Here is a 27,108-nt window from a genome sequence, read left to right on the forward strand (position 1 = left end):
GTATCTGAAGGATCTACTTGTAAGGTAATAAGAATTAATATTGCTCTAGTCAGTTAAAGCAAAGTGGCAATGTAATGGCCATACTGTTATAGTTAGTATGTATAGTAGTACAGTTAGAATATTATTAGAAAAATGTTTAAAATTTTCAAAATGCAACTTTTAGAGTTCTGCTTCATCTAACACTCCATTTGATAATGTAAACCAGATTAAGAGAAATCCTGCTTATAGGAAACTTGCTGAAAATGTCTATTTCATTAAGTGAGTGATACCTGTAGTATTGCATTTTCTGTACTTTTTATTTCATCAAGTTCTGTAAGAACAAAGCCCACCTAACCTTCTAAGAAAAATACATTAAAATTATAAGAAAAAAAAACCCAATTAAAACTAAAACAGCTTAGATCCCACATATTCTTAACCTGCATTTATTGGAAAGTAATGTAGATAGATTATTTTTGCAAGGAAGTAGAAAGCTAGTAAGTATCAACAGACAAGAGAATAGAGAGCACTGTATTAGACTTTTAATATATGTTATGCTAAGCAAAGAGAACTATTATTTTTCCTGAAAGCTGTAGGATGGTATACCTTTACAACTATGTTTATCTTAAATACTGTCATCAAATTCTTTGGAGGTCAAGGCTATTATGGCCAAGCTGAAGACCCCAGGCTTTTATTACACGATGACTGAAAAATTACCCCATTCTTCCTTCTAGAAGGAATAGTATAAAGGGATCAGAATTAAAGTTTTATAAAATACTCAGAACGCACACACAAATTCAGGAAATAAAAGTTCTTCCCGCCTTCTATTAATTCCATAGCTATCATAAATTCCCAGGGTGTGTTTCTTAAAACTAGAGGCTGCAAGAGATGCTCAGATCAGTACTCACGAGGTTTAAGTTAGTCCATATTTCTACAGGAAGTGACCTGCGGATGGGGAGCATGAGATGACACGATCTCACTCTTTTCTCGGGAGAAATGTACAGTAAATGCCTAAAATAGACACAGGCTTTTCTGTATCATAACAACAAGCAGTGACCTCATCAGAAACATGTGTACAAAATGAATCCCATTGGAAGGATTTCAGAAATATTTACTGTGAGATCTAACTTTTTTGAAAATTTTAAGTTAAAAAACAAAAAGGAATATCAGAATGGGCCATAAATTTTTTTAAAAAAATGCACCGAGTACTGAAAATTCTGCCATCTGCAGCAGTTTCAGAGTCCAAATACTTACCTAAAAGATGAATTTTGCCTTAAAGAAAAAAAATGCTAACCTTGTCAATGGGGAATCTAAGAAAATATTTAGAAGGGATTATCATATCCCATTTTCTAATCATAGTTATCTACCATCAGAGGTGAAATCACAATGTTCTATACTTTAACCATCAGCTTACTTAGTAAATCCTTTTTGCTTAGTAAATCTTAAAAAAGAACCCAGAATATTCAAGTAACATTTTGTAATAATTTATAATTTTTTAAAATAAAATAAAGCATATGTTGCTAGAATAATACCTTTCACCTTTGCACTATGGCCAATAATATTGCACATCCATTTTTATGGAATATTTTGGATTATTTTATATTTAATTTCTTGTGTTCTACAAAACAAAAAACAGGAAGAATGTTTACATACAAACACACAAAACATCTGTCTAAATATCCATTTGGCTGAATAAACTGCCATGGAAAAATATTAAAAAATATATTTTATATAGGCAAGACAAAATTTCTTTGTAATGAGTAAAACTTAATCTTTAATAATAAACTAAGTCAGATAGAAAGATGTATCTTGAAAAATAACAGTGAATGCTAAATAAAAGCAAATAAGACCCATAAGGTAGGCTATAAATGACAAATGATTACATTACTAGTATTTTAAAAATATAGTGATAATGTTTGAATATCTAATCCAATAAAAATCAGAATTCTTTTCATTTAAATCTGTAATGTTGTATAGAAAAGCATATATATTCCAGATAAAAACTTTTGAAAATTAGGAATCACTATAAAGAAACAATACTATTTTTTGTATGCATACTTGTGTCTAGGGATATGCATAGAGATAAGCAAGTTCATTTAAACAAAAACATACAAATAACCTCAACGAAATAAATACTCTCAATCTGATAAAGGTTACATGTAGGGAAGGGAAAAAAAACAGGTAAAACATAAAGACTCAACAATACTTAATTTGATTAAATAGCCTTCCAATTGGAAATAATTTTTTAATTTATACCTCCAGATTTAGGTTTATAAATTCCTATAGTCTTCTCTTGAAACACTAAAGCCAGAATAAGATCCACCTTAAATTAACTGTCATTTTGAGAAAAAAGTTTTACTATCTGAACACTTGAGTTCATGAGGATAAAATACAAAATCAACACGCTACCTGGAATAAAAATTACATACAAGGTCTACTAGTAAATCCTTAATGTTTTGTTTGATGTGGCAAAATCTTGCAGGCAATATCATTACAGTCTATTTTAGTGCACTTTTTGATACTAATATGACAAGGTTAGCATTTTTTTTAATAGCCAGTTAAAAAACAATTTTTTCACATGACTGCCTCTAAGCACTTTGTACCCCCAATTCATATTTAGAAGACTTCTAAAAGTAATGCTGAGGAAAAACCAGAGCAATCTGGTCTAGATTATTTCAAGAATGAAGGGGGCAAAAGGCTCCCTTAATGAGTCTGCACAGGGACCATTCAGTTTCACCAACCATGTAGTTATGTATAAAAACTGCGAAGCTAAGTGTTAATGCTCATGAATAGTGCGAGGAAGCTCTGAAAGCACAATTCTCAGAAAAATGTAACTGTAAACAAATGGAAGAAGTATTTGCAAATTACACAATAAGTATATAGTGTAATAATCTCTGAACAATAGGACCATCAATTTACAAAAACTCAAGGAATTCAAGTTGGAAAATCTTATCAACGTATAGATATAAAACTATGAGTTGACATTTGTACACATTTGAGAAAAAAGTACAAAATGACAATTCCACTGAAATTCTTTGCAACATGATACAAAAATAGTAATAAATTCTGATGAGCTATCCTAATGAAAAAAGATGTTCCATTGGGAATCAAGATATTCTGAAACCCTAAATTTGCACCACTGAATATATAACAACTATCCTCAAATAAAAATGACCACTCATCTACTTTCTTGACTTCAAGTCTTCCAAAACAAAACAAAAAAAAGAAAGATTAACATTTCTTTAATAATTTTCTGGGTTTAAAAAACAAAAACATAAACACTGGTAATCCAGAAATACATTCTTAAAGATCCTATTACAGTGGTTATATAATTTGAAATTAGCCACTAACTTTTACCTTATACCACTCAAATTTGTAGAGGGAAAATCATTTCTATTCATATTCAACATCTATAAAAAAGTACATTAAAAAAAATTCTGGTTGTAACTAGATGATCTCTATGGTATTAAAGAACTAATTCTCAAAATCCAAATCTTTGTAGCGCAATCTACATCCCTAGGATAAGGTAAGAGAGGTTCATACAAACTGTGTAACTTGCCCAAGATCTCTCCTCATGGGTAAATAAGAGTAGTTTACTACCTTGACCTCTAAGGTTTTTCCTTCCAGCTTTAAAACTTCAACAAGTCAGTCAACAATTACCAAGTATAAAAAGACTTGAGAATAATTGTAAAGTATATGGTAGATTATTATGGCTATTGACCTTTCAGAAATTAGTTATTTCCAACTTACACTTAGTTTGTTAAAGTATGTGGTTCAAATTGATCCAATTTATTTCTAAACAGAAAATGGTTAACAGTTTAAAGCACTCATTAAACACATAATTGACACTCCATTTACTGCTCAACAGTTGATGAAAGTAGTCATAATCTGCTTAATAAAGTCATAGTATAATTTGAAAACATGAGGTATGGTTAAATACGCAATGAATCTCAGAAAACTGCAGAGAATGAACCAAACAAAGGTCGTGGCTTTGTCTAACACGCATTGCAACAAATGATTCCAAAACCAGACAAGTCAAATGAATCTCCTAGTTTATCTTTAAGGCAGTGCAGAGGCCCAGAACTAGCTGCTTTGATTCAGAATCATATATACCCAATAATAATGATAGAAGAGTCCCTGGAAAACATTTCTACAGCAGGCATGTACACATAGCCGTTGCCTAAATTTCAAGTGCTATCTAGTGTGATTTATATGGAGTGCTAAACATATATTTCAAAATACATAAATTAGTGACTCTTAGTTATCAATAATACATCACAAAAACTTCAGCATTTGAGCACAGGACAAAATGAATACTTTACCAAGAACTGCCGGCACATTTCAGACAGAAGCCAAAACATGCAGCAAAAAGGGAAAAGGCACTAACAGAAATTGAGGAGAGAAGAGTAAATTACAGCTCCATAACTTATTTATATGTAATTATGGTTGGATTCTTTAAACTGTTAAAAATGATCACTAAATATACAGTGGACTACACAAGACAATGTAAATATTATATTACCTGTATGCTATCACAAACCTAATTACAAAAATGCCAACTGGTATCAGATTTTACGTATACCTCCTGATGAAATTTACTATATACTAATAAATTTAAGAATTATGCTTGTAGATGCTAATCAATGAAGAGAACATTGTCTTAAAAGTACAAATGTACAATGTAAATTCATCGTAATTCAGTATTAAGTCTCTAGCTTTTAGAAACTTTTTTGCCTTTTAATATTAGATATTCATACCTGCCATTGCAGCAGAAATCATGTGTACCTGGGTAGAATCCGGATCAAATATATCATTCAACTTTTCCTTGCAGTTTGAATAAGCAGCAAAGTATATTGCTCTAAAATAAAGATTTAAACTTTATCAACAAGCATGTTGCTTAAATTCATAAGATTTAAATGACAAGTAAATTAATCTTTATAATTTTAGAGAAATCTAAAAACAAAGTCTTAGCCAAGTCTCACATAACCTCAGGTTAATTTCTATATTATTTCTATAATTTCTGTATTTTTTCCGTGAAGATCCTGAAGTACTTCTTACAATGACTCATTAAGAAAAAGACAAACTTCTGGGGCGCCTGGTGGCTCAGTTGGTTAAGTGTCCAACTCTTGGTTTCAGCTCAGGTCATGATCTCAGTCCATGGGTTCGAGCCCCACATCAGGCTCCATACCAGTGGTACAGAGCCTGCTTGGGATTCTCTCTGTCCCTCCCCCACTTGCATGCTCTCTCTCTCTCTCTCTCTCAAAATAAAATTAAAAAAAAAAAAAAGAAAGAAAGAAAAAGACAAACTTTGATGTAAAGTTAATCAAATGCAAAGCATCCTCTAACAAAAAGACACTCACTACCCCAGCCCCAATACTTTCACAGCAACTGAAATAAAAAGTATTTGTAGAAGATTTTGATATTGGGAAAACACATAAGGCTGGAAGGCTTATGTAATGGTAAAGCTTAATTAAAGACACTTGAGTTAAGTAAATATGGCATGAGCACTTAAAAAAATATTGTTAAATATGTAATTAATATAATTAGTTTATATTAATATAAACTATAAAGATATAATATATCATATATATATATATAACATTTTTTAAGTGAGGAGAGGGTTGTAGAACTGACCCAATTAATCAAAATATATTAAACAAATTTGAGATACTGTGGTATATTCTAATCTACATTATACACAGAGTAGTTCACAGTATCCTTAAATAGACACAATTCCAAAGAAATCAGCCCTATCATGTCATATTTTTTAATGTTTGTAAACATTTCATTAAATCTGTAAATATTTCCCATTAACTTATTGACTATGACTTTATGCATCTCAACTACTTCCTCATTGTTTTGCTTTCCAGGCTCTGAATTACCTGCTTGCTGCATCAAATATCCTATTATTTCCCAACAATCCTGATTATCTGTCTAATAAGGAACATAATATGCAAACAAGTACAAGAGCTAGAGTCTCACTGTTGTGCCTTTTTAAATGTGCTGAAGAAAAATGGAAATTAATATAATTTAAAATGAAACATGCTGAGGTGCCTGGGTGGCTCCATCAGTTGAGTGTCTGACTCATGATTTTAGCTCAGGTCATGATCCCAGAGTCATGGGATCAAGCCAGTCTAAGATGCCCTCTCTCCCTGTCTCCCCCACTTGTGCTCTCTCTCTCAAAAACAAAACAAAAACATTCTACTTTAGGAGTAAGAAAAAAAATACATTTAATGATGATGAATTGTGAAGAGGTATATACAATGCATTCCTAGAAATGAATAAGAAAAAAGAAAAAAGACCTCTTAATGAGAAGACAGGCAAAGAATATATACAGGTAATTCATGGAAGTGATATACAAATGGCAAATAATTATAAGAATGATGGTGTGACTATACCAAAAATTAAACAAATGTATATCACAACAGTGAAAATCACGTTTGGTCTCTTTAGCAAGTATTAAAAGACATGAATAGTTGCCAACATGAGTAGTATATGGATAATGAGCAACTAATTCACTACTTGAGAATAAAAATATGAGATACCTTTTTAGAAGGCAGTTGAACAATATTAATTTACAATAGGCCTATGTTCTTTTATATAGAAATTTTAACTTTTAAGTAAATATCATAAAGAAATACACTTGCTTAGATACTCAAAGATAAAAGTACAGCTATGTTGACAAAACCACTGTTTAACAGAAAAAAATGGAAAATCTGATAAATCTAAAAGTTTTATCAGTAAGGGAATACTTATTAATGACAGAATAGCCATACTATGCAATTTAAAAAAAAAAAACCTACATGATTTCCAATGGAAAAAGCTTCAAGGCAAATTTCGTGAACTACTTTTAATATGATTAAATTAATATAGATGAACACAGAGGAAGGGAAAGAAAAATAAGACAAAAACAGAGAGGGAGGCAAACCATAAGAGACTCTTAAATGCAGAACAAACTGAGGGTTGCTGGAGGGGAGGTGGGCGGGGGAGATGGGCTAGACTCGTGATGAGCATTAAGGAGGGCACCTGGGGCACCTGGGTGGCTCAACTGGTTGAGCGTCCGACTCTGGCTTAGGTCATGATCTCACAGCTCGTGAGTTGGAGCCCCATGTCGGGCTCTGTGCTGACAGCTTGGAGCCTAGAGCCTGCTTTGGATTCTGTGTCTCCCTCTCTCTCTGCCCCTAACCCACTCACATTCTGTCTCTGTCTCTCTCAAAAATAAATAAACATTTAAAAAAAATTAAAAAAAAAAAAAAAAAAAAAAAAAAAGGAGGGCACTTGTTGGGATGAGTACCGGGTGTTGTACCTAAGTGATGAATCACTGGGTTCTACTCCTGAAACCAATACTATACTGTATGTTAACCAACTTGAATTTAAATAAGTAAATTTATAAAAGAAAAAAATTAATGTAAATGGTGATAAGTATACATATTATACATTTTACATACACAATAAGCCAGAAAAATTAACAGAAGACTATACACCAAACTGTTTTAACAATAGTTATTGTAAAGAGAAGAGTAAGTATCTGCAGGAAGGCATACAGCACAAGAGGTGATATGTTTAAGATGGAATGTCAAGCTTTATGCTATACATTTTTTTAAATTTCTACAGTAAGGGTAAAATTTTTAGTATAGTTTTTTAAGAGAGAAAAGAGCCCATAAAAACCTGAAACCCAATAAATAATAAGACATGGACTTAGTACATGGGATACAGAGAGCTAGATTTGCATTTTCATTCTGAATGTGAACTCTACGGTATTCTTTCATGGAAGAAGAAAGTCTAAGACAAAAGGACCGCAGAGAAAAATGACTAATGTATTAAGGCCTTTTTGGTTTCTTTAATAGGCAATGAAACCATTCTACCTGTTTAGCTTGTCCTAGAATCCAAAAAATACGGTTAGTTCTAGAGTTCTAGGTATTCTTCTCACTGCTGGTTCCTTTAGTTTGGTTTTTGCCTTTTGAAACTTGGTACAAAAACTGCTTCCCAATGACCTCCACACGGTGCAAACTGCCCATCTTTTTGGATGGTTACAGATGTCTGTTCTTTACACCCTAGTGCTTTATCCTTACCACCCTGACTTCTCTTCAGCATCTTCTGTCATTAAGCTTGAAACAAGAAAGACTGCCACAATTTTGCTTAACTTAAAAAAATTCTTTACCTGGAAGGGGCCACCCCCACTAAATTGGGGCCTAACCCTCTGAACAAGGAACGAGGCCCCTCTTTTTCCAAGATCACCCTGAAAGAGAAAAATGTTATTTAGAAAGGAAATGTCTTTCAAAGTCTAGTACTTTATCTGTATAGCAAACTTAGACTTTTAAACCCATACGTTTCTACTATGATGTTGTGCTTTTCTGGTCAGTTTTTCTTACTTGTGAACATCTGTTTTTCCTGACACAGCACAGACTGATAAATGATAGTAAAAAGAACTCCAATCAGATTCTTTCCTAAAACTTTTAAAGACTACAGTATAATTTCTACATTTATTTTAATATGACCATACTACTATGATCTTCGATATCCTCCATTTTACCATCTTTACCAGCAAATTCAATTCCCAATTAGAAATGCAGCTCCCCATCTAGTATTTGGGGTCCTTTCTTGGTATCAGACAATTCTCTCAGTACTGCAACATTATCTCATACAACCATTCCTGTGAAATGCTGTCAAAATTTGTCACCTTAACCTCCTTTAGGGTACTAAAATGGTTAGCCTGTTACCACTTCTCTCTCTATTCATTTAACATTTACTATATTGAATACTTACTGTATAAAAACTGAGCAAAGTAGATAGAAAGAAGGTAAGGCACCTGCCACTGAGAAATCTGATAACCAGTTGTGGAAAAAAGAATTATACTGAAACCATTCAACAGACTTTATTAATAAGCAAATGCTATACAAGCTAGATTAATATGCCCAGCAGGGAAAGGAAGAGGAAGCCTTTCTGAGGGTGAGGTATTGAGTTTTGAAAGTGAGAAGAAACAAAGAGAATAGCTATTTTAACTTATTTTAACTTAGAGTTAATAGGCTAGGGCAGTGGTTCTCAACCACCTATACACAGAAGAATAATTTCTTAAGGGGCGCCTGGGTGGCGCAGTCGGTTAAGCGTCCGACTTCAGCCAGGTCACGATCTCGCGGTCCGTGAGTTCAAGCCCCGCGTCAGGCTCTGGGCTGATGGCTCAGAGCCTGGAGCCTGTTTCCGATTCTGTGTCTCCCTCTCTCTCTGCCCCTCCCCCGTTCATGCTCTGTCTCTCTCTGTCCCAAAAATAAATAAATGTTGAAAAAAAAGAATAATTTCTTAAAAGGCAGTTGAGCATAATGGTTCAATAAAGGCCTGAATTATGGGGCCAGACTTCTTAATATGAAGCCCAGTTTTGGTAAATGACTAGTTATAAGAACATAAAGTAATGTCTTTTATCTTTATTTACAGCAGCAGTAAACAGAGAAAAACAGTACTCTTTCTTTGGGTTACTGTGAGGAATAAGTAAATTAATATATAAAGTGCTTAAAAGAGCACCTGGCTCCCAGTAAGCACCTGATAAATCTTAATATTGATTACTGATGGAGTGTTTTTTAAAATGCCAATTTCAGCATGGGTGTTATACATAAGTGATGAATCACTAAATTTTATTCCTGAAATCACTATTACACAATATGTTAACTAACTTGAAATTAAAAAAAAAAAAAACAACTAAAAAAACCACCCACAAAACCCCCCAAAACACACAGATTGCTCTGATCTCACTCTCGAAGTATTCTGATTCAATAGGTATAGGACAATGCTCAGTAATTTGCATTTTACCATGCCTTCAGACGACTGACACAGGTGATATGGAACCCCTTTTGATAAAACTAGATTAGACAGAAGCAGAGTTAAAAATAACAAATTATAGAGCACATTTTAAAGATTAAATGCTTGTTAGCCCTTTCTGTATCATAAATCCCCTTGAGAAATTAAGGAAGGTAGTAAATGTTCTTTTAAAAAAATACACATTTGCTAACACTCACAATTTTGCAAACAATTTCATGTAATTTATTGAGCTCTTGAAGTTCATCCATGAACTACCTAGGAAACTAAGGGAGCCCAGCAGGGGATCCCTAAAGTTGCTGGTTAAGAAGCAATGAAACGCTTCACTCACTAGGATGGTTTTAATAAAAAAAGACAGTAAAACAATGCAGAAATTGAAAATCTCACTCACTGGTGGTGGCAATGTAAAATGATACAGCCACTCTGGAAAACTGTGTGACAGTTCCTCAAAATGTGAAACATAAAGTCATCATATGACCCACCAATTCCACTCCTAGTATATCCCCCCAAAATAAAAATGTGTATGTCTATAATAGCTCTATTCATAATACCCCCAAAGTGGATACAACCTAATGTCTATCAACTAATGAGTAGATAAAGCAAATATACAGTGACAGAAAGTAGGTTAGGAGTTGCCTAGGGATAGAGGATAGGGGGAGAGAAGAGAGGGAAAATGAGAAGTGACTGCTAACAAGATAAGGCTTTCTTTTGGTGATGAATGATGAAAATGTTCAAAATTTAGAAGGTGAGGATAGTTGCACAACTCTGTCAATATATTAAAAATGAATTTTACACTTTACATGGGTGAATTTTATGGTATGTGAATTATTCCTCAAATAAAGATGTTAGGAAAAAAAAAGCAGCCATGAATCAGACTGACTAGGACAGAGCCTGAACAGGGAAACAATGGGAATGAGAGTAAAGAGATGTTAAGGCAGAGAATACAGACTTGGAAGTCACCTCAACACTGAGGATAGGTGAAACATGTTAAATTAGCTCTTATAAGAGGGCCTGAAAAACAAATTAAAATGAAGCAGAGAGGGATTCCTAATGCTGAGGAAAATCAGAGAAAGCAAAACCACTGAAAAAGAAGACAAAAAATACAGTACTGTTACAAAGGTCAAAGGAAGAAGTTTAGGAGAGATAATCAATGGTAATAAAGGCAAAATCATGATATTTAAATAACCTATTATTAGTAGATAAAATATTCTATTTTTAATCAAGATATTACTAATCAGGATTGATAATACTATTACTCATCAGATATTTATAACTTTCATTAATTGGTAGCAATTTTATTCTACCCATCCACGTACTTAGGTAAGTTTAAAAAGAAAAGACTGATGAAATCTTTTGGTAACCACGGTAAACACACAGTATGAGTTTATTTGCTACCACAAAATAAACACTACTGAACTAAGTTCAAACAGATCATGTCCCAAGTGACCTGATAAGGCAGATACGAGTTACATACCTAAGTCTGAACACGTAAAACCTAATTTCAGTAGTTTTGAAATTTCCAATCTAATTTGCAACATAATGAAGTACGGTAAAACGTAAAAACAAATCTTTTTCAAGCCACCAAAAAATTTCAAGCAAACAGTGAACGGTCTGTTAAAAATCAGCAGAATTCTGCTTTAAATCTCAGTTATGTTTAGGTTATAGAAAAATCACAGACTGCCATTAATTGGATGTACTTACTTGTGTCAGTATGTCAGTACTTGGAAAATTAAAAGCACATACACAAAGAGTTAGCATTTAACACTATCACATTTCAAAGATAAATAAATAATCCAAAATAGAATACCTATAATAGCTTTAGAAAATAAATCCAGGATAAATGTAGAAAAATATTCCAAATACACATGATTTGGAAATAATATTACATTTTATATTATCCAACTAACTATTCTTCTCCATTAGGGATGATCATTTCTGACGAATATAATTGAGTAACTCTGTTATTAAGTTTGTAAAAAACCTTTTTAAATGTGGCAGAATATAAATGAACAAAACACAGGGGCATCACTAAGGTAAACAGACTAAAAAAACAGATTCACGAATACTGTGCTCTCACTTTAGGCAATGGAGAGGTCCAGGAGACACTACTCGGTTGACACTGGCTCCAGCCATGGTGTTCAACTGAACTTCAGAGATGTAAAGCGTCACAGAAGATGATTGCAGCCGTGTTTTTACAACTTCCAGTGGACATGTCAGAATAGCTCCTACTGTACCACCACATCTGGGAAAAAATGAAAAGAACAAATCTACTTAGTACACACATTTAGACTGTAAAATGAGTGGGCAACTGGGGGCTTCATCAAGGCACTAAAATGTACGATTTTTTATTTTAGAAGATTAAACTATTTTAATGTTTCATTTATTTGACTGCATATAAACACCATTAGTAGCTAAAAAGAACTGAGTTAGGGGCACTTGGGTGGCTCAGTCAGGTAAGTGTCCGACTTCTGATTTTGGCTCAGGTCATGACCTTATGGTTCCTAAGTTCAAGCCTCTCATGGATAGAACCCCACATGGGGCTCTGCACGGACAGTGCGCAGCCTGCTTGGGATTCTTTCTCCATCCCTCTGCCCTTGTCCTACTCATGCGCATGTGTGTGCTCTCTCTCAAAAATAAACTTAAAAAAAAAAAAAGAAAAAGAACTGAACTCAACATTTACCTAGCAAAAATAATTAAAGAAGACTCCCAATGGTGGATATTGTTACTAAATTTTACTGGTAAGTCACATCAAAGTTTGAAATACTTTTCTAAGGGTTTCTTTGGTGCTCCTTGCCCAAATATTACTCGTGGCTCTGTTGAAACCTAGATCACTATTTGAGTATTCTCTCTCAAACTCCTATCCTATCTTTCAAAACTTCGGAGAAATTGTCTTCAGAGCAATAAAAATTAACCATTGATGGTTAATCATACATTTCCTATTTTAAATATTCAAATATTCAGAAGTGTCTTATCTACAAAAAAAATTACATGTGAATCTCAAAATCAGTAATATTAGGCCCACATGTAGAAATCTGTACCAGGTAGGCAGGCTTTCCTATAAGAATCTAATTTAAACATAAAAACTGGATAAATAATAAAGCTCTTAACAAATGACATCATTTAAACTTTTTAAAGGAATTTGAGATAGGCTGAATAATTATTCTTTTTAAGTGGAAGAGTGGGACATAAAGCATTAATAAGTACTTAGTGAAACCCTGAGAATTGCTTTTAACCAGATGAAAATCACTCAGGAGAGCTCTTACCACAGTCAAAGAGAAAAGCAGACCAAATCAGAGGTAACCTGGACCTCCAAAATGGGCATTAAAGGAAGAAAAAGAAAAGCAGCCCACCACAGAAATACACTAAACAATTCTACGTCTAGAATTAAATATATATATATATTTATTTTCATATATATATATATATATATATATATATACACACACATATATATATATTTTCATGGTGATTTTAATTCACATTTCCCTGATAAATGACTCTGAAAAGCCTTTGTATGTTTATTTACATCCATCTATCCATATATATACATATATACACACTCACACATACATATATATAACACATAATAAAAAATAGAGGCATGGCAATAATATCACTACAAATAATATTTAAGAAAATACGGTATTATATATTGATGTAATAGTACATGCCATCAAGGAAATAAAACCAGAAACATTTTATGAGATAAAAGTGAAAAATACAACAACTTAAAAATTTGAGAACATCCATATGTAAAATAAAATTGGACTCTTACCTCATACTATATTTAAAAAATTAACTCAGAATGAATCATAGACCTAGATGTAAAACATCGAACTGTAAAGCTTCCAGAAGAAAACATTTGGAGAAAAATTCTTTTCACTTTGGGCTAGGCACAGGTTTCTTAGATAACAACAAAAAAGCATAAATCATAAAAGAAAAAAATTGATAGGGGCGCCTGGGTGGCTCAGTTGGTTAAGTGGCTGACTTCGGCTCAGGTCACGATCTTATAGTTTGTGGGTTCAAGCCCTGCATATGGCTCTGTGCTGTGCTGACAGCTCAGAGCCTAGAGCATGCTTCAGATTCTGTATCTCCCCCTCTCTCTGCCCCTCCCCCACTCCTGCTCTGTGTCTCTTTCTCTCAAAATAAACGTTAAAAAAATTTTTTTTAGAAGAAAAAGATTGATAAACTGGACTTTACCAAAATTAAAAATTCCCACTCTTTTAAAGAAACTGTTAAGAAAATGAACAGACAAGGGATGACTGGGTGGCTCAGTCAGTTAATAAGCCTCTTGATTTTGACTCAGGTCATGATCTCACGGTTCGTGAATTTGCGGGTTCGTGAGTTTAAGCCCTATGTCAAGCTCTGCTGGCAGGGCAGAGCCTGCTTGGGATTCTGTTTCCCTCTCTTTCTTTGTCCCTCCCCCACTTGCTCTTGCTCTCTCTCAAAAATAAATACATAAACATTGAAAAAATGAAAAGATAAGCAACAGTCTGTCTTTTGCAAATATTTTGCAAAAGTATTTGCAAAACACGTATCTGATAAAGTGCTTATATTCAGAAACACAACTCAATGATAAAAACAACTCAAAAGACTGGAAAAGACGCTTCACCAGATCGATGCAAATAAACATACAAAGGTTTTTCAAAATCATTTATCAGGGAAATGCAAATTAGAATCACAATGAGATACAACAGACATATAACAGATGTAGATCTATTTATTAATGGCTAAATTACTAAAGGCTGGCCCTGCACTGTCAGTGTGCAGCCCAACGTAGGGCTCAATCTCACGCACCATGGGATCATGACCTGAGCGGAAATCAAGAGTCAGATGCTTACCCAACTGACCAGCCAGAAGCCCCACGGTAGCTATACTCTTAATAACCCCAAACTGGAAAAAACCAGTATGTCTATCAACTGAAGAAGGATAAACAAGTTATGGCGTATCAGTATAATGAATTATTACTATCTTGCAATAAAAAGCACCAACATGGATCAATCTCAAAAGCATTACGCTAACTTTAAAAAGTCAGGGACAAAAGGCTTTTATTTTTTGACATTTCTTTTTTATAACTTTTTGGAAAAGGCAAAACTAGAAGAATAGAAATGAGATCAGTGATTACCAAGAGGTAGTGGAGGGGAGAAGAACCGACTGCAAAGGGCACAGAGGAATTCTTGGGATTAAAAAAGGTTCTATGGCTTGATTATAGTAGTTACAGTACCTTATACATTTGCTAAAACTCATTGAATTATGCAATTAACAAAGGGTGAGTTTTATTATATATACCTTGATAAATCTGATGAAAAAACTGAATATGTGAAAACTAGTAAAAAAAAATGTTAAGTATATGAACTACCTGCAATTGAATACAATTACACTATGTCAAAATCTTAATCATAATAAACTTAATGTCTCCTAAAAATTCCACTTATAGCTTTAAATAGGAAATTAAAAAAATTAAACCCCCAAAAAGAAAAGATCAAAACCATAATTATGGTGTAAGAAATTAACACATCAACTAGATAAATAGTAGGGCTGTAAGAGATCTGAAACAAAATTAACTAGCTCAAGGGAGACTCTATACTCAATAAACAAGGAACAGATATTATTTTTAAACAGCTATGAAATAGGCTTAAAACCTTATTATAGTTGACTCGTAAAATACCATGGGGGTTAGGGGCACCAACCCCCCCCCACCCCATGCAGTCAAAAATCCACACATAACTTTTGACTCCCTCAAAACTTAACTACTAATAGCCTACTGTTGACTGGAAGACTTATCACTAGCATAAACAGTTGATTAATACATATTTTGTGTATGTGTTATATACTGTATTCTTACAATAAAACTAAAGAAAATGTTATTAAGAAAATCATAAGAAAAACACATTTGCAGTACTGTACTGTAGTTATCCCCAAAAAATCTGCCTGTAAGTGGACCCTGTGCAGTTCATATCAATGTTGATCAAAGGTCAACTTAAAAAAAATTTTTTTTAATGTTTGTTTATTTTTCAGAGTGAGAGAGAGAGAGACAGACAGACAGACAAAGCATGACTGGGGGAGAGGCAGAGAGAAAGGGACACACAGAATCTGAAGAAGGCTCCAGGCTCTGAACCGGCCACACAGAGCCCAAGGAGGGGCTCAAACTCACAAACCATGAGGTTATGACCCAAGCTGAAGCTGAACGCTCAACCAACTGAGCCACCCAGGCGCCCCAAAGGTCAACTTTATGTAAAAGACCAGAAGCAAAATCTTAAACAGAAGCCACAAGTTTGTTTCTGTTCATTGGTGAGGGCTAAGTGGCAAGAAATGTGAATCATCACAGTACATGCTGTAGTATATGCTGCAGAACTGAAGACAACCTGTGCAGTAAAACACCGTATTCACACTACAATAGTGGTTTAGTTAGAGTACATCATAGCTGTTTTTAACGTGAAGTTACATGGATTTTTTCTTTTTAACTACTTGGTATATTTACTTTGTAAATTTATTGAACATAAAAATGAGATAGGCCCCAAATTTTAATAATCATGCATATTGGTTTTGGTTTTATATTCTGTAAAACATAAAATGTATTCTTGGGTTTCAGAATGAACATGAATTACTTCTATAATTAAAATAAATAAATATAGGGGTGCCTGGCTGGCTCAGTCGGTGGAGTGTGCGACTCTTGATCTCGAGGTTATGGGTTCAAGCCCCACATTGAGTGTAAAGATTACTTAAAAATAAAGTGTTTTTTAAAAATTAAAATAAATAAAAACAAAAAGCCAAGGTAGCACATAGGCCATGATTCTTACCCTACTCCTGATTCCAAGAAAATAAACCTATTATACACACAAAAAACAATTTACTGGGGGAAAACAGTCTTCTTGTAAAAATGATATATGATATAACCCATGTACAGTATTTCATGACATGGCACATAGAAAATACTAAAAAAATATTACCTACTGAAGTTATCAGCACCTATTACTGATAGTAATACCTAAAATTCTGTAACAGAAACTATTACAAATACTTTAAGGCCAGACCACAGACAAGATATATATATATACTGTAATTCCTAAAAACATAATTCAACAAGTAATGAGGATCTAAATTGTACAGAGCTAGGGAGTGATGTAAGTAGGTGTTTACACAAGCACTCAGGTTGTCCTGAAGCAGTTTTACGTTACAAAATGCAACAGGTATGCAAGCACAGGGGTGACACTCCAGTATCTCTCATGCTGTTTTTATCTTAAAGTCATTTAAAATTATTATCCAAGCTGAAATCATTAAAATCAATGCAGAAAAAAACTCTTGGAGTCAATAAACACTTAAAATCTCTACTTACGAGGGGCGCCTGGGTGGCTAATTAGGTTTGGCGTTTGGCTTTAGCTCAGGTCATGATCTTGCCGTTCACGAGTTCAAGCCCCGCATTGGGCTCTGTGATCACTCGGAGCTTCTGATTCTGTGTCTTCCCCTCTCTCTCTCTGCCCCCCCCCCCCCCACTCACACTCTGTCTCTCTCTCTCTCTCTCTCTTTCAAAAATAAATAAACATTAAAAAAACTAAAAAAAATAAAATCTCTACTTATGACAACAGGAATTAACTATAGACTATTTCTTCTCCACGTCAAAAACCTCAACTGTCTAAAGAAATATGCCACAAAGACAGAGAACCAGGGGAGAAATGAACAAGACCTAAGATTTCAAGCAATGAAACAAGTAGGAAGGGATAACTGACTTAACAAAGAGGAAGAAAGGCTTAAAGAAGGAAATACCAAAGGAAAGCAGCAGTTTTGCCCCGCAGAATCTCAGACGCCTAAAGATTAAGGGCATGAAGTACTCAAGATGGAAGTAAGGCAAAGAACTGAAAATAGAAGGGCTGGCTGATAGGCTATATAGTGAAGTTGGGATACCGTAGTGGGATCTACCCCTCCCACTCACCACCATGTTACCAGTAAAACTATGCTCCCAGGCAGAAGCTTAAATCTCTAAAGAACATGAATTTAGGAATCTCTGAGGCCAGGGTGCCTGGGTGGCTCAGTCAGTTAAGCATCCAACTCTTGGTTTTGGCTCAGGTCATGATTGCTAGGTTCACGGGCTGGAGCCCCAGGTTGAACTCACGATGACAGTGTGGATCCTGTTTGAGATTCTCTCTTTCCCTCTCTCATTGCCCCTTCCCTGCTCATAGTCTCTCCCTCTCAAAATAAATAAATAAACTTTAAAAAAAAGCTTAAAAGAATCTCTGGTCAGGTTTCACAGGTAGAATCAATAGATACTTAAAAACCTCACACCAAGTTGCACTACTACAATCTTTTAAAATATTGGGAACAAAGGGATGCCCGGGTGGCTCAGTCAGTTAAGCGTCAGACTTCAGCTCAGGTCAAGACCTCACGATTTGAGTTCAAGGTCTGTGTTGAGCTCCGTGCTGACAGCTTGGACCCTGCTTGAGATGCTCTCTCTCTCTGCCCCTCCCCTGCTTGCTAAGTCTCTCAAAATAAGATAAATAAATAAACTTTAAAAAATAAAATAAAATGCTGGGAACAAAGATATTATCAACTTCCACAAAGAATAAAAGGTAACATAAAAAAAAAAAGAAAAATAGAATTCCCAACAACTGCAGATTACTTATTCTAGAATTCTGTACCAAACCTGTCAAGCAGAAAGAATAAATACACTCGCATACAAAGAAATATTTAAGAATTTTCCTACCTTGTACCCTTTCTTACACAGCTACTAAAGAATGTGTTCTGCGAGTTAAGGGCTTAATCTAAAAAAGAGGAGGGAATATACCTAAAAACAATACAAGGCTCTACGTCAAATTATATCTCAATAAAATGGGGGCTGGGGAATTGAATTTAGGAACAGAATGAATAACACAGGAGAGGGAGAAAGGAATCCCAAGATATGTCAGGATTAGAAAATAACCAGTCCAGAAAGGATTTGGGTAACAAAGTTCAGAGGGATGAAGAACTTCAGGAAAAAAAGACTGACAGATGAATATATTTGATGATATAAAACTAAATATTCAAGTACTCATATTACTAAGCATTTTAATTTTTTTGTTAAAAATTTTTTTTACCATTTATTCATTTTTGAGAGAGAGAGTCAGAACGCAAGTGGGGATGAGGCAGAGAGGGAGGGAGACACAGAATACCACGCAGGCTCCAGGCTCTGAACTATCAGCACACAGCCCCATGCAAGGCTCAAACCCACAAACCATAAGATCATGACCTGAGCCGAAATAGGACATTTAACCCCACCCAGGTGTCCCACTAAGCATTTTAAATGTGCAGCGATTATTAACTCCAAGGGAGGAAAAATGAAGTTATTCAAGAAAGAAAAGGTCAATAACTGAGCCCTACTATCACCAATATTTATAGTGTCATAAGGTAAGCACTGCCCATTGATTTAACCAAAAAACTGTGATGTAACTATCTAATGAGAATAGAAAGATAGGGGAATTTGAGAATGGTATAACTAAATCCTCATCTACCAGAACAGAAAGTATGAAGAAAATTCCACATAGCTAAGACATATACTAGGTTCCCACTAGGAAGGAAATGTGGAGGGAGGGGAGATGGGGAATGCTGATTAATAAAAATCTTAAAGGAGCTTAAAAAAACACGATATGCATACATTTATTTTTAAAATAATTTTAATCAAAACTCTAGCAGTATTTGTTTTTTTGGAACAGCAGGGGTTTTTAACTGGAGCATATGGTTGAAGTTTCTGGGACTCACTCACTGGACCCCATGAAAAAATGATGTGTATGGTATGCAAGTGTCTTGGACTCAGTACCCTAAAATAAATCTGGAATCTTGGGGCAGCTGGGTGGCTCAGTTAGGTGGTTGACTTTGGCTCAGGTCACATCTCACAGCTGGTGGTTGAGTTCAAGCCCCACATCAGGCTCTGTGCTGACAGCTCAGAGCCTGGAGCTGCTTCAGATTCTGTGTCTCCCCTTTCTCTGTGCCCCTCCCCTGCTCATGCTCTCTCTCACGCTCTCAAAAATAAATAATAAAAACATTAAAAAAAATTTTTTAAGTAAATCGGGAATCTTGACCACTTCTCATCATGTCCATCCTGGTCTAAGCCACTGGCTTCTGCTCTAACTCTAATTAGAGTTTAATACATGAACCATGCTCTTGCCTCAGGATCTCTGTTCTTGCTGTTTCATCTTCATATTTTTGCCTCAAGTATGAGAATGGGTTACTATCTCACCTCATCTTTGCTTGGTTGTCACTTCTCAGTGATGTGCTGTCTGATCGCCATATAAAAAAATCCCCCACATTGGGGGTGCCTGGGTGGCTCAGCCGGTTGAGCATCCAACTTCAGCTCAGGTCATAATCTCACGGTTCGGTTCATGCGTTCGGGCCCTACACTGGGCTCTCTGTGGTCAGTGCAGAACCTGCTTGGGATTCTTTCTACCTCTCTCTGCCCCTCCCCTGCTTGCACTCTCTCTCTCAAACCCCTACACTGACTCTTTATCCACCTTCTCTGCACTACTCTTTTCTACAGCCCATATTGTCACTTAACATATTTTATTTACTTTATCTTCTGCTGTGTTCCCTGATGCTACAATGTAAGCATCAGGAAATCAGCAATTTATATCCAATACTAATAACCCCAACATCTCTGTTAATGCCTGTGACATAGCAAGCACTCACGCTGAATGAGTGAATGAACATTGTAGCATTTGATAACTCAGGATTTAAGAGGTAGGAGACAGTGTATTTGGCCCAACTTCCTTATTCTGCAGATGAGGAAACAAAAATCTTCCAAGGGAAAATTAGTTGCTCCACGTTCACAGTCAATTAAAGAACAACCCAAATCTCCTGATTCTTAGTTCAGCTCTTTTCCTTTCAAATCTCTAACTTAAATCCAGAAGGAGTATTTTACATCAAGATGCAGTATATGCCCATGCACATTTTGCAGAATTTTTATCTTTTTTTAAAAATGTTGGTTATAAACCAAATTGATTTCATAATCCACTAATCGGTTGCTATAAATTTGAAGCATGCTGTTCTATACTAAGTTAGATGCAACTTAACCAGGAAGGATAGAAGGAGAAGAATCTGTTCTTCTGTATTGTTATTATTACACATCTTAAGTGCTTGGGGGTAGAGGTATTTTTTATGCACTGGTCAATTTACTGCAAGATTAAAGCAGCATGCTAACTTAATAGCTGGAGGGCAGGGACAATGCATGCATATTCAGCTTCACAACTTAAATGTGAGTACAACTAAAATATATTAAATATATACTGTCTCATTTATTAATTTGTAAGATTTGGATAGCACATTTTATTACGCCAACCAAGTTATAAAACAATGGAAAAGACTAGAAATAATTTTTAAAATATTCTATATAAAAATAACATTTAAAATTGTTTTATTCTAGTCTCCCAAAAAGAAAGTTTCTTAGCAATGAATACTGATTTACGTATTTTTTACCGCTTATAATGAGCAAACTCCTCATGAATATTAATTTGTACAGCCAATATAATGCTTTAAAATTTTAGCAAGATAGGGTCAGCTGGGTGTCTCAGTAAGCATCCGACTCTCGGTTTTGACCCAGGTCCTGATCTCACAGTTCCTGAGTTCAAGCCCTGCAGCCCCACATGGGGCTCTGCACTGACAATGCAAAGCCTCTTTAGGATTCTCTCTTCTCTGTCCCTCTCCCGCTCATGTGTGTGCACTCTCTCTCAAAATAAACATTTAAAAACTAAATAAAGAAAAAAACTTGCAAAATAGAAATGTATAATGTAGTGAGGCTGCGATGACTCCAAGATCAAGAAGGCCATGCATAAGATCCTGCCGTTGGCAACATGGATGAACATGGAAGACATTATACTAGGGAAATAAACCAGCACAGAAAGAAAAAAACTGCATGATCTCATTTATATGTAAAATCTAAAAAAGTCAAACAACATAGAAGTTAAAAACCAGAGAAGGGTAGTTAACAAAGGCAAGAGGTGTGAGAAATAGGAAGGTATTAGTCAAACAGTACAAAATTGCAGTTATGTAGGATGAGTAAGTCTAAAGTTCTAATGTACAACATAATGATTAAAATACTACTGTACTGAATATTGGAAATTTGCTAAGAGATTTCAGATGGTCTCACATACAAAAAATGGCAACTGCATCAGATGTGATGTTATCATTTCACTATGTATACTTACATCAAATCATCATGTTGTGGTGTATACCTTAAATATACACAATTAAAAAAAAAAAAGACCATGTGAAGAAGCTCCTCTGTATGAGATATTAAAGGCTAACAATCATCAGTTGGAAGAGTGTATAAGGCATACAGAGGCTTTCTGACATCCAGCTATCTTCAAGTCTCTGTGGTTCTGCATTCCAAACTTCCTCTCACACTTCCCCTGACCATTCCCACTTCAAGTGCCTTAAAGCAGGCTTTCACTTTCTTTTTGCCTTCTAACTGGTCCTGAGTCCCTCTGATCCAGTGACCTGACCAATGAGTTAAGATCAGCTGCAAGGTATCACCAATGTGATTTGCTACTACTAGTAATAAAGTACTAAATTGGATGCTTTACTGTTAAAAGACAAAGTTACAATTCAAAGCCACTTGCTCACTGGCTTTAAGTGCTTTGATTAGCAAGCAAAGAACAGTTAAGTTTGACAGCTGAACAGCATACAAGTTCATTATTCTATAACATCAAAAAAAATCTAGAAAGGACAGTTTCCAAGATTTATTCCTTCTATCTGAGACAATCTCTCTCAAAGAACAAAATAAAAAAGCAAAGTGCCTCTTGGTGCACATACGTAGCTGACATAATAACAGAAAATAAATAGTTCTATTAAAGAATTTAAAAATATATATCATACTGCTTATATCTTCACATACCTATAGTGTTATCAAAAGTACAGCTCAGGGGCTCCTGGGTGGCTCAGTCAGTTAAGCATCCAACTTGGGCTCAGGTCATGATCTCACCGTTCGTGAGTTTGAGCCCTGCATCTGGCTCTGTGCTGACAGCTCAGAGCCTGGAGCCGGCTTCAGACTGTGTCTTCCTCTCTCTCTGACGACCCTCCCCTGCTCATGTCTGTCTGTCCGTCTGTCTCTCAAAAATAAATATACATTAAAAAAAATTAAGAAGTACAGCTTAAATAAATCTTATCTACATCCTTTCTGCAGGTTAACACGAGTTGCTTCCGTAACTTCCCTGACCTAACCAATGACCTTATAAATTCTGAAGATTAACTCTGGCAAATACAAAATGGGACCAAAGGGTGTCCTAAAGATAAACCAGGTCCAGCACCGGTCCAGACCCAAGGTCCAGCACTGGTCTGTCGTGAATGTTTCTGATTTAATAACATAGCTACTAGGCTATTTGAAATCGCTCTGAAATCCTAATAAACACATACTTGAACATAATTATAATTATCAGGGAAATGATGCAAAGGCCATATACTCAATTTTTGCCTAAGATTAAATGCCACTATGAAAGGTTATTTGGTTGTTAAAATATATTGAGTTTTTAGAACTTAATCTAAATGATCCCTGTGTGTAAAGCTCATAAAAAGATATCTCTCCTTTTCTTCAGCGTATTACTATTAAAGTAAAAAAAAAACAAAAACAAAAAAAACCTTTCCTAATTCCTAATTAATGTAATTCTATCAGGATAAAAATAATGAAATCTAGTTTTCTATGAAGAATGTCCTGAAAACAATTGCCTAAGTAAGCAACTTTCATATATAAAAAAATTCAACATCTCCAATTGAGAACGTTACTGGCACAACCCAATGTGTACTTCCACAATGCTTAACATACAGACTTCCAGAATATTCTATAAAATTGACTTCATATAATAGAGAGATAGAAGGATCTGTTAGACATTATTTATCTCTCATTTTACATGAATGGAAAGCTGTTTGACCTTGGGTAAATCAATACACCTCAGTATTTTTCCACATTTTTAAGGGGATGAGCCAGATGATCTTTACCATCCTTCCTAGTTCTAATGTTTCTCTGAAAACGATACACCAAGGAAAAAAAAAAAAAAAAGATAAACCAGATTTTATGGCAACAAATTATGCAACCGCATATAAATGTAAAGTCAAGAGATACAAAGGAAGGGAATTTACAAGGCTGATCACCTACGTTGTATCAGGCCCTACATCCCAGTACCTTTTAATGCTCCAAATAACCTGCAAATGCTAGGTTCTTTGTGGAGGAGAGGCTCCTAAATCTATTGTTTAGATGCTGCAAACACTCTCCATTTCTGCTTTTAGGGAAAAATCTAACAAGGAGGGCCTTTACATGTATTCATAACAAAAAAATGACCGATAATCTTAATCCAAATTGGGAAGTCAGTGCAATCAAGCTAACACTTCAAGTTACCATGCCCCACTTTTAACAAAACTTAATACATGAATCTTGAACGTAGAGTAGTAGAAATGTTAGGACCTAGGAAGGGCCTTAGAGATCATATAGTACACCTCCCTCATCTTACAAATGAAGCAATTAAAATAATGGACATTATTAAAATAACATAATGGAAAAAAGGTTTTGTCCATTTTTCACTCAAAATAGCAGCACAGTAACCTAACTTTCAGGTATTACCTGTGATAGAATTACGCAAGGAAGCCCAATTGTTTGCATAACAAGATACCTTTACAAGAACACCTACCTACATGATTAACGGTTTTTTAAAAAAATGATTTAATTTGCTAAGATTTAGTTAACATATCAGAAAGATGGATCATTGGTAAAAGTCTCAGAAATGTGGAAAATACATCGCCTAAGCTTGGCCTCACAGATTACAAGAAAAACACTTTTTCATGCCACAACAGTGACTGGCCCATGGCTGGTGGTGCACAGTGAGTTTGTTGAGTGAATACGCCAACGGAAGAAAAGTACTGCCATTATTGGCAATAAAGTCTTAAAGTGGTCGATTTTAAAACAAACTGTACGCTTTAAGGGGATGAGACTATATAGTCATATAGACAGAAAAGAGCCTCAGCATATTTCACCAAAGCCGTTTTTGGAGTAACATGATCCCACAGATAAGTAACTCTTAAACTTAAAAAATTCTAGCATTCCCCAAATAACTTGGAAGGAATAAACCTAAAAGAGAGACTAAACTGGCTCAACAAAGTATCTGTAGCATGTAGACTGGCAATCAGGGAACTGAGACTTTAGGCTGAGTCCTAATCTTGTACACACAGTAACTATGGCCAAAGCATCTGACCTCTCCCTACCCCCGACTTTCTCCTTTCACCAGACGAAAAGCAGCGGGTGCGCAAGAGGGTTGGTTTTCACAAAAAGAATCCGATCCCAAAGGCACTGACGCTTTGCACCGCATCTCGCAACCTGGAGAAACCCGGGCAGAAAATTTTCCGAGAGCGAGAAACCTACAGCTCCAGCGAGCGAGCGAACACCAAAGCCTCCCCGCGGGTGCCGGAAGCCCCCCAAAGACCCACCCCCGCGGAGTGGGCCGGGAAAACAGCTACCCGAGGTCCGAGGTGCTGCGTGAGCGACGTGAGGAGGCCTCGCAGCACGGGGGGAGGGAGGAGGCGGCCCCGGCGCCCATTTTGTCCTCGGCCTCGGCACCTCCGCCCAGTACCCCCAGGCCTAGGAACGTCCGTGAGGCCTGCAGCCACGTTCCTCTCCGCGGCCCCGCATCTCGGACACCGGATAGGCCGCGACGCGTGGCCCTGGCCCGCGTAGTCCCCCAGCCCCGCCCGCCGCTCCTCAGGCTCGCGCTCCAGCCTCGCCCCGGCTCCGCGGGCCTAAGGCCTCACGCCCCGCCCCGGCTTCAGCCCCTAACCCTCCCCGTCCGACCTCGGCCTCCTTAGCACCCCCGGCTCAAGCCCCCTCACCCCTCCCCGCCCGGGTCTCACCCTCTCGGCCCCGCGGGTTGGAGCCCCCTCACCCGTGTCGCCCGCGTGTCAGGCCACGGCCTTCTGCCCAGCACCCTCAGCCCCAGCCCGCACGCCCAGTGTGGACCGTACCCCCCGGCAAACAGATGCACCAGCGTGTCCCTCTGGCTCATTCTCTCTCCCGCATGTCCTCCGGGCGCTGAGGCGGGACGCGGATCCAGGCACCCGCGAAGGCCGGCAGCTTCAGTCCCGGACTAAAGCTGCACAGTGCCCCAGGGACGGCGCAGGGCCAGCTAGCGGAGACGCGGCTGCAGAAGGCAACCGGCGCGGCCCTCCCCGCGGCGCTGCAGCCGCGCCGCCTCCCGCTCCAGCTGGGCGCTCTCGACCAGAGCCGGAGAGCGGCGCGGCAGCGGCGGCGGCGGCAGCGGCGGGGTGAGGTTGCGCGCGGGGGCTCTGATATTCTGATGACCCCCGACATAAACAGAAGCTCCCATTGGTCCGCGCTTCGTGACGTCATGAGGCCGGCATGACGGTTTCACGTGATCGCCAAGGTTTCTTTCTTTTCTTTTTTTTTTTCAATGAAGGGCCTCGAGGCGGGGCGGAGAGCGTGTCCCTAGGGTAGTAGGTCACCGTGCTTTTGCACCTAATCCGGGGGCTAGGAGGCTCCACCAGGTGCCTCCTGGGCCCGCCAGCGGGCGGGCTGATGGGACCCCACGCTCCGGCCCGGAGCAGGTGAGAAACTGCCTGGATTCCCGGTTCGCCAGCGTGCCCGTCTCTGACTTTTTTCTTTTAAGACTATTTCTTTCTTAAATAGCAGTATTAGGTTTACAACACAATTGACAGGGAAGTACAGAGATTTTCCATTCACCCCTTGGTTCACTTTTTGAATATGGGATTTTTGGCATTTCCGCTTCCTGATATCTACCTCAGACAGTGCATGGGAAAGGCTTTTACGGTTGGTACAGTGTTTACAAATAATGCTTGTAACAGAAACTTGGGATCTGTGAGGAAGGGAAAAATAAATTCTGGAATATTCTTAGTGTGGAATATGCAGTTGTAACAAGGAGTAAGAGAGATCCATATGGAAAAAAAATTCCAAGGCGTAGTAGTTTAACAGGCAAATAGAATTTAAAAACCAAGGTTTATTTTAGAAAGAATAAAACTATCATTTACTTATATATATGTAAATATAAATATATAGGTAAATATATATACGTATATCACAGACTTAGCGAAAGAAAATGTGTTCTTTCTTCAGAACACAGTAATTAAATATTTTAATTTTTGTTAATTACTATTTCTAAGGTGCACAAAGGTACAGAAAATAATATAACACAAAATCTGTACTCATCACCACATTGTACAAATGTTATTTTCCACCCCTTTGTTTGGAAACTTCCATTCTACATGCAAGGCCCTCACTACCCTTTCCCAGCCATGTAGGATTAACCAGGGCCCATCTTTCCTTCCATGGCCACTTGCTTCATGAAGTCC

The 27,108-nt window shown here is 36.7% G+C and overlaps 1 protein-coding gene across 1 annotated transcript in view; it reads right to left on the bottom strand.

Moving 5' to 3' along the window:
* Positions 1 to 26,036, bottom strand: part of SLC25A36 (solute carrier family 25 member 36) — a 38,933-nt gene extending 12,897 nt beyond the window's left edge. The window contains exons 1-4 of the mRNA XM_027061726.2: positions 25,747 to 26,036; positions 11,861 to 12,025; positions 8,138 to 8,215; positions 4,734 to 4,834 (exon numbers count right to left, since the gene is read on the bottom strand). Of these exons, the coding sequence (XP_026917527.1) occupies positions 4,734 to 4,834; positions 8,138 to 8,215; positions 11,861 to 12,025; positions 25,747 to 25,787 (385 nt within the window). The 5' untranslated portion in view covers positions 25,788 to 26,036. The remainder of the gene's footprint in view (positions 1 to 4,733; positions 4,835 to 8,137; positions 8,216 to 11,860; positions 12,026 to 25,746) is intronic.
* Between the last annotated feature and the right edge of the window lie 1,072 nt (positions 26,037 to 27,108).

This window comes from Acinonyx jubatus, chromosome C2 (genome assembly GCF_027475565.1).
Source record: "Acinonyx jubatus isolate Ajub_Pintada_27869175 chromosome C2, VMU_Ajub_asm_v1.0, whole genome shotgun sequence".
Classification (NCBI taxonomy): Eukaryota; Metazoa; Chordata; class Mammalia; order Carnivora; family Felidae; genus Acinonyx; species Acinonyx jubatus.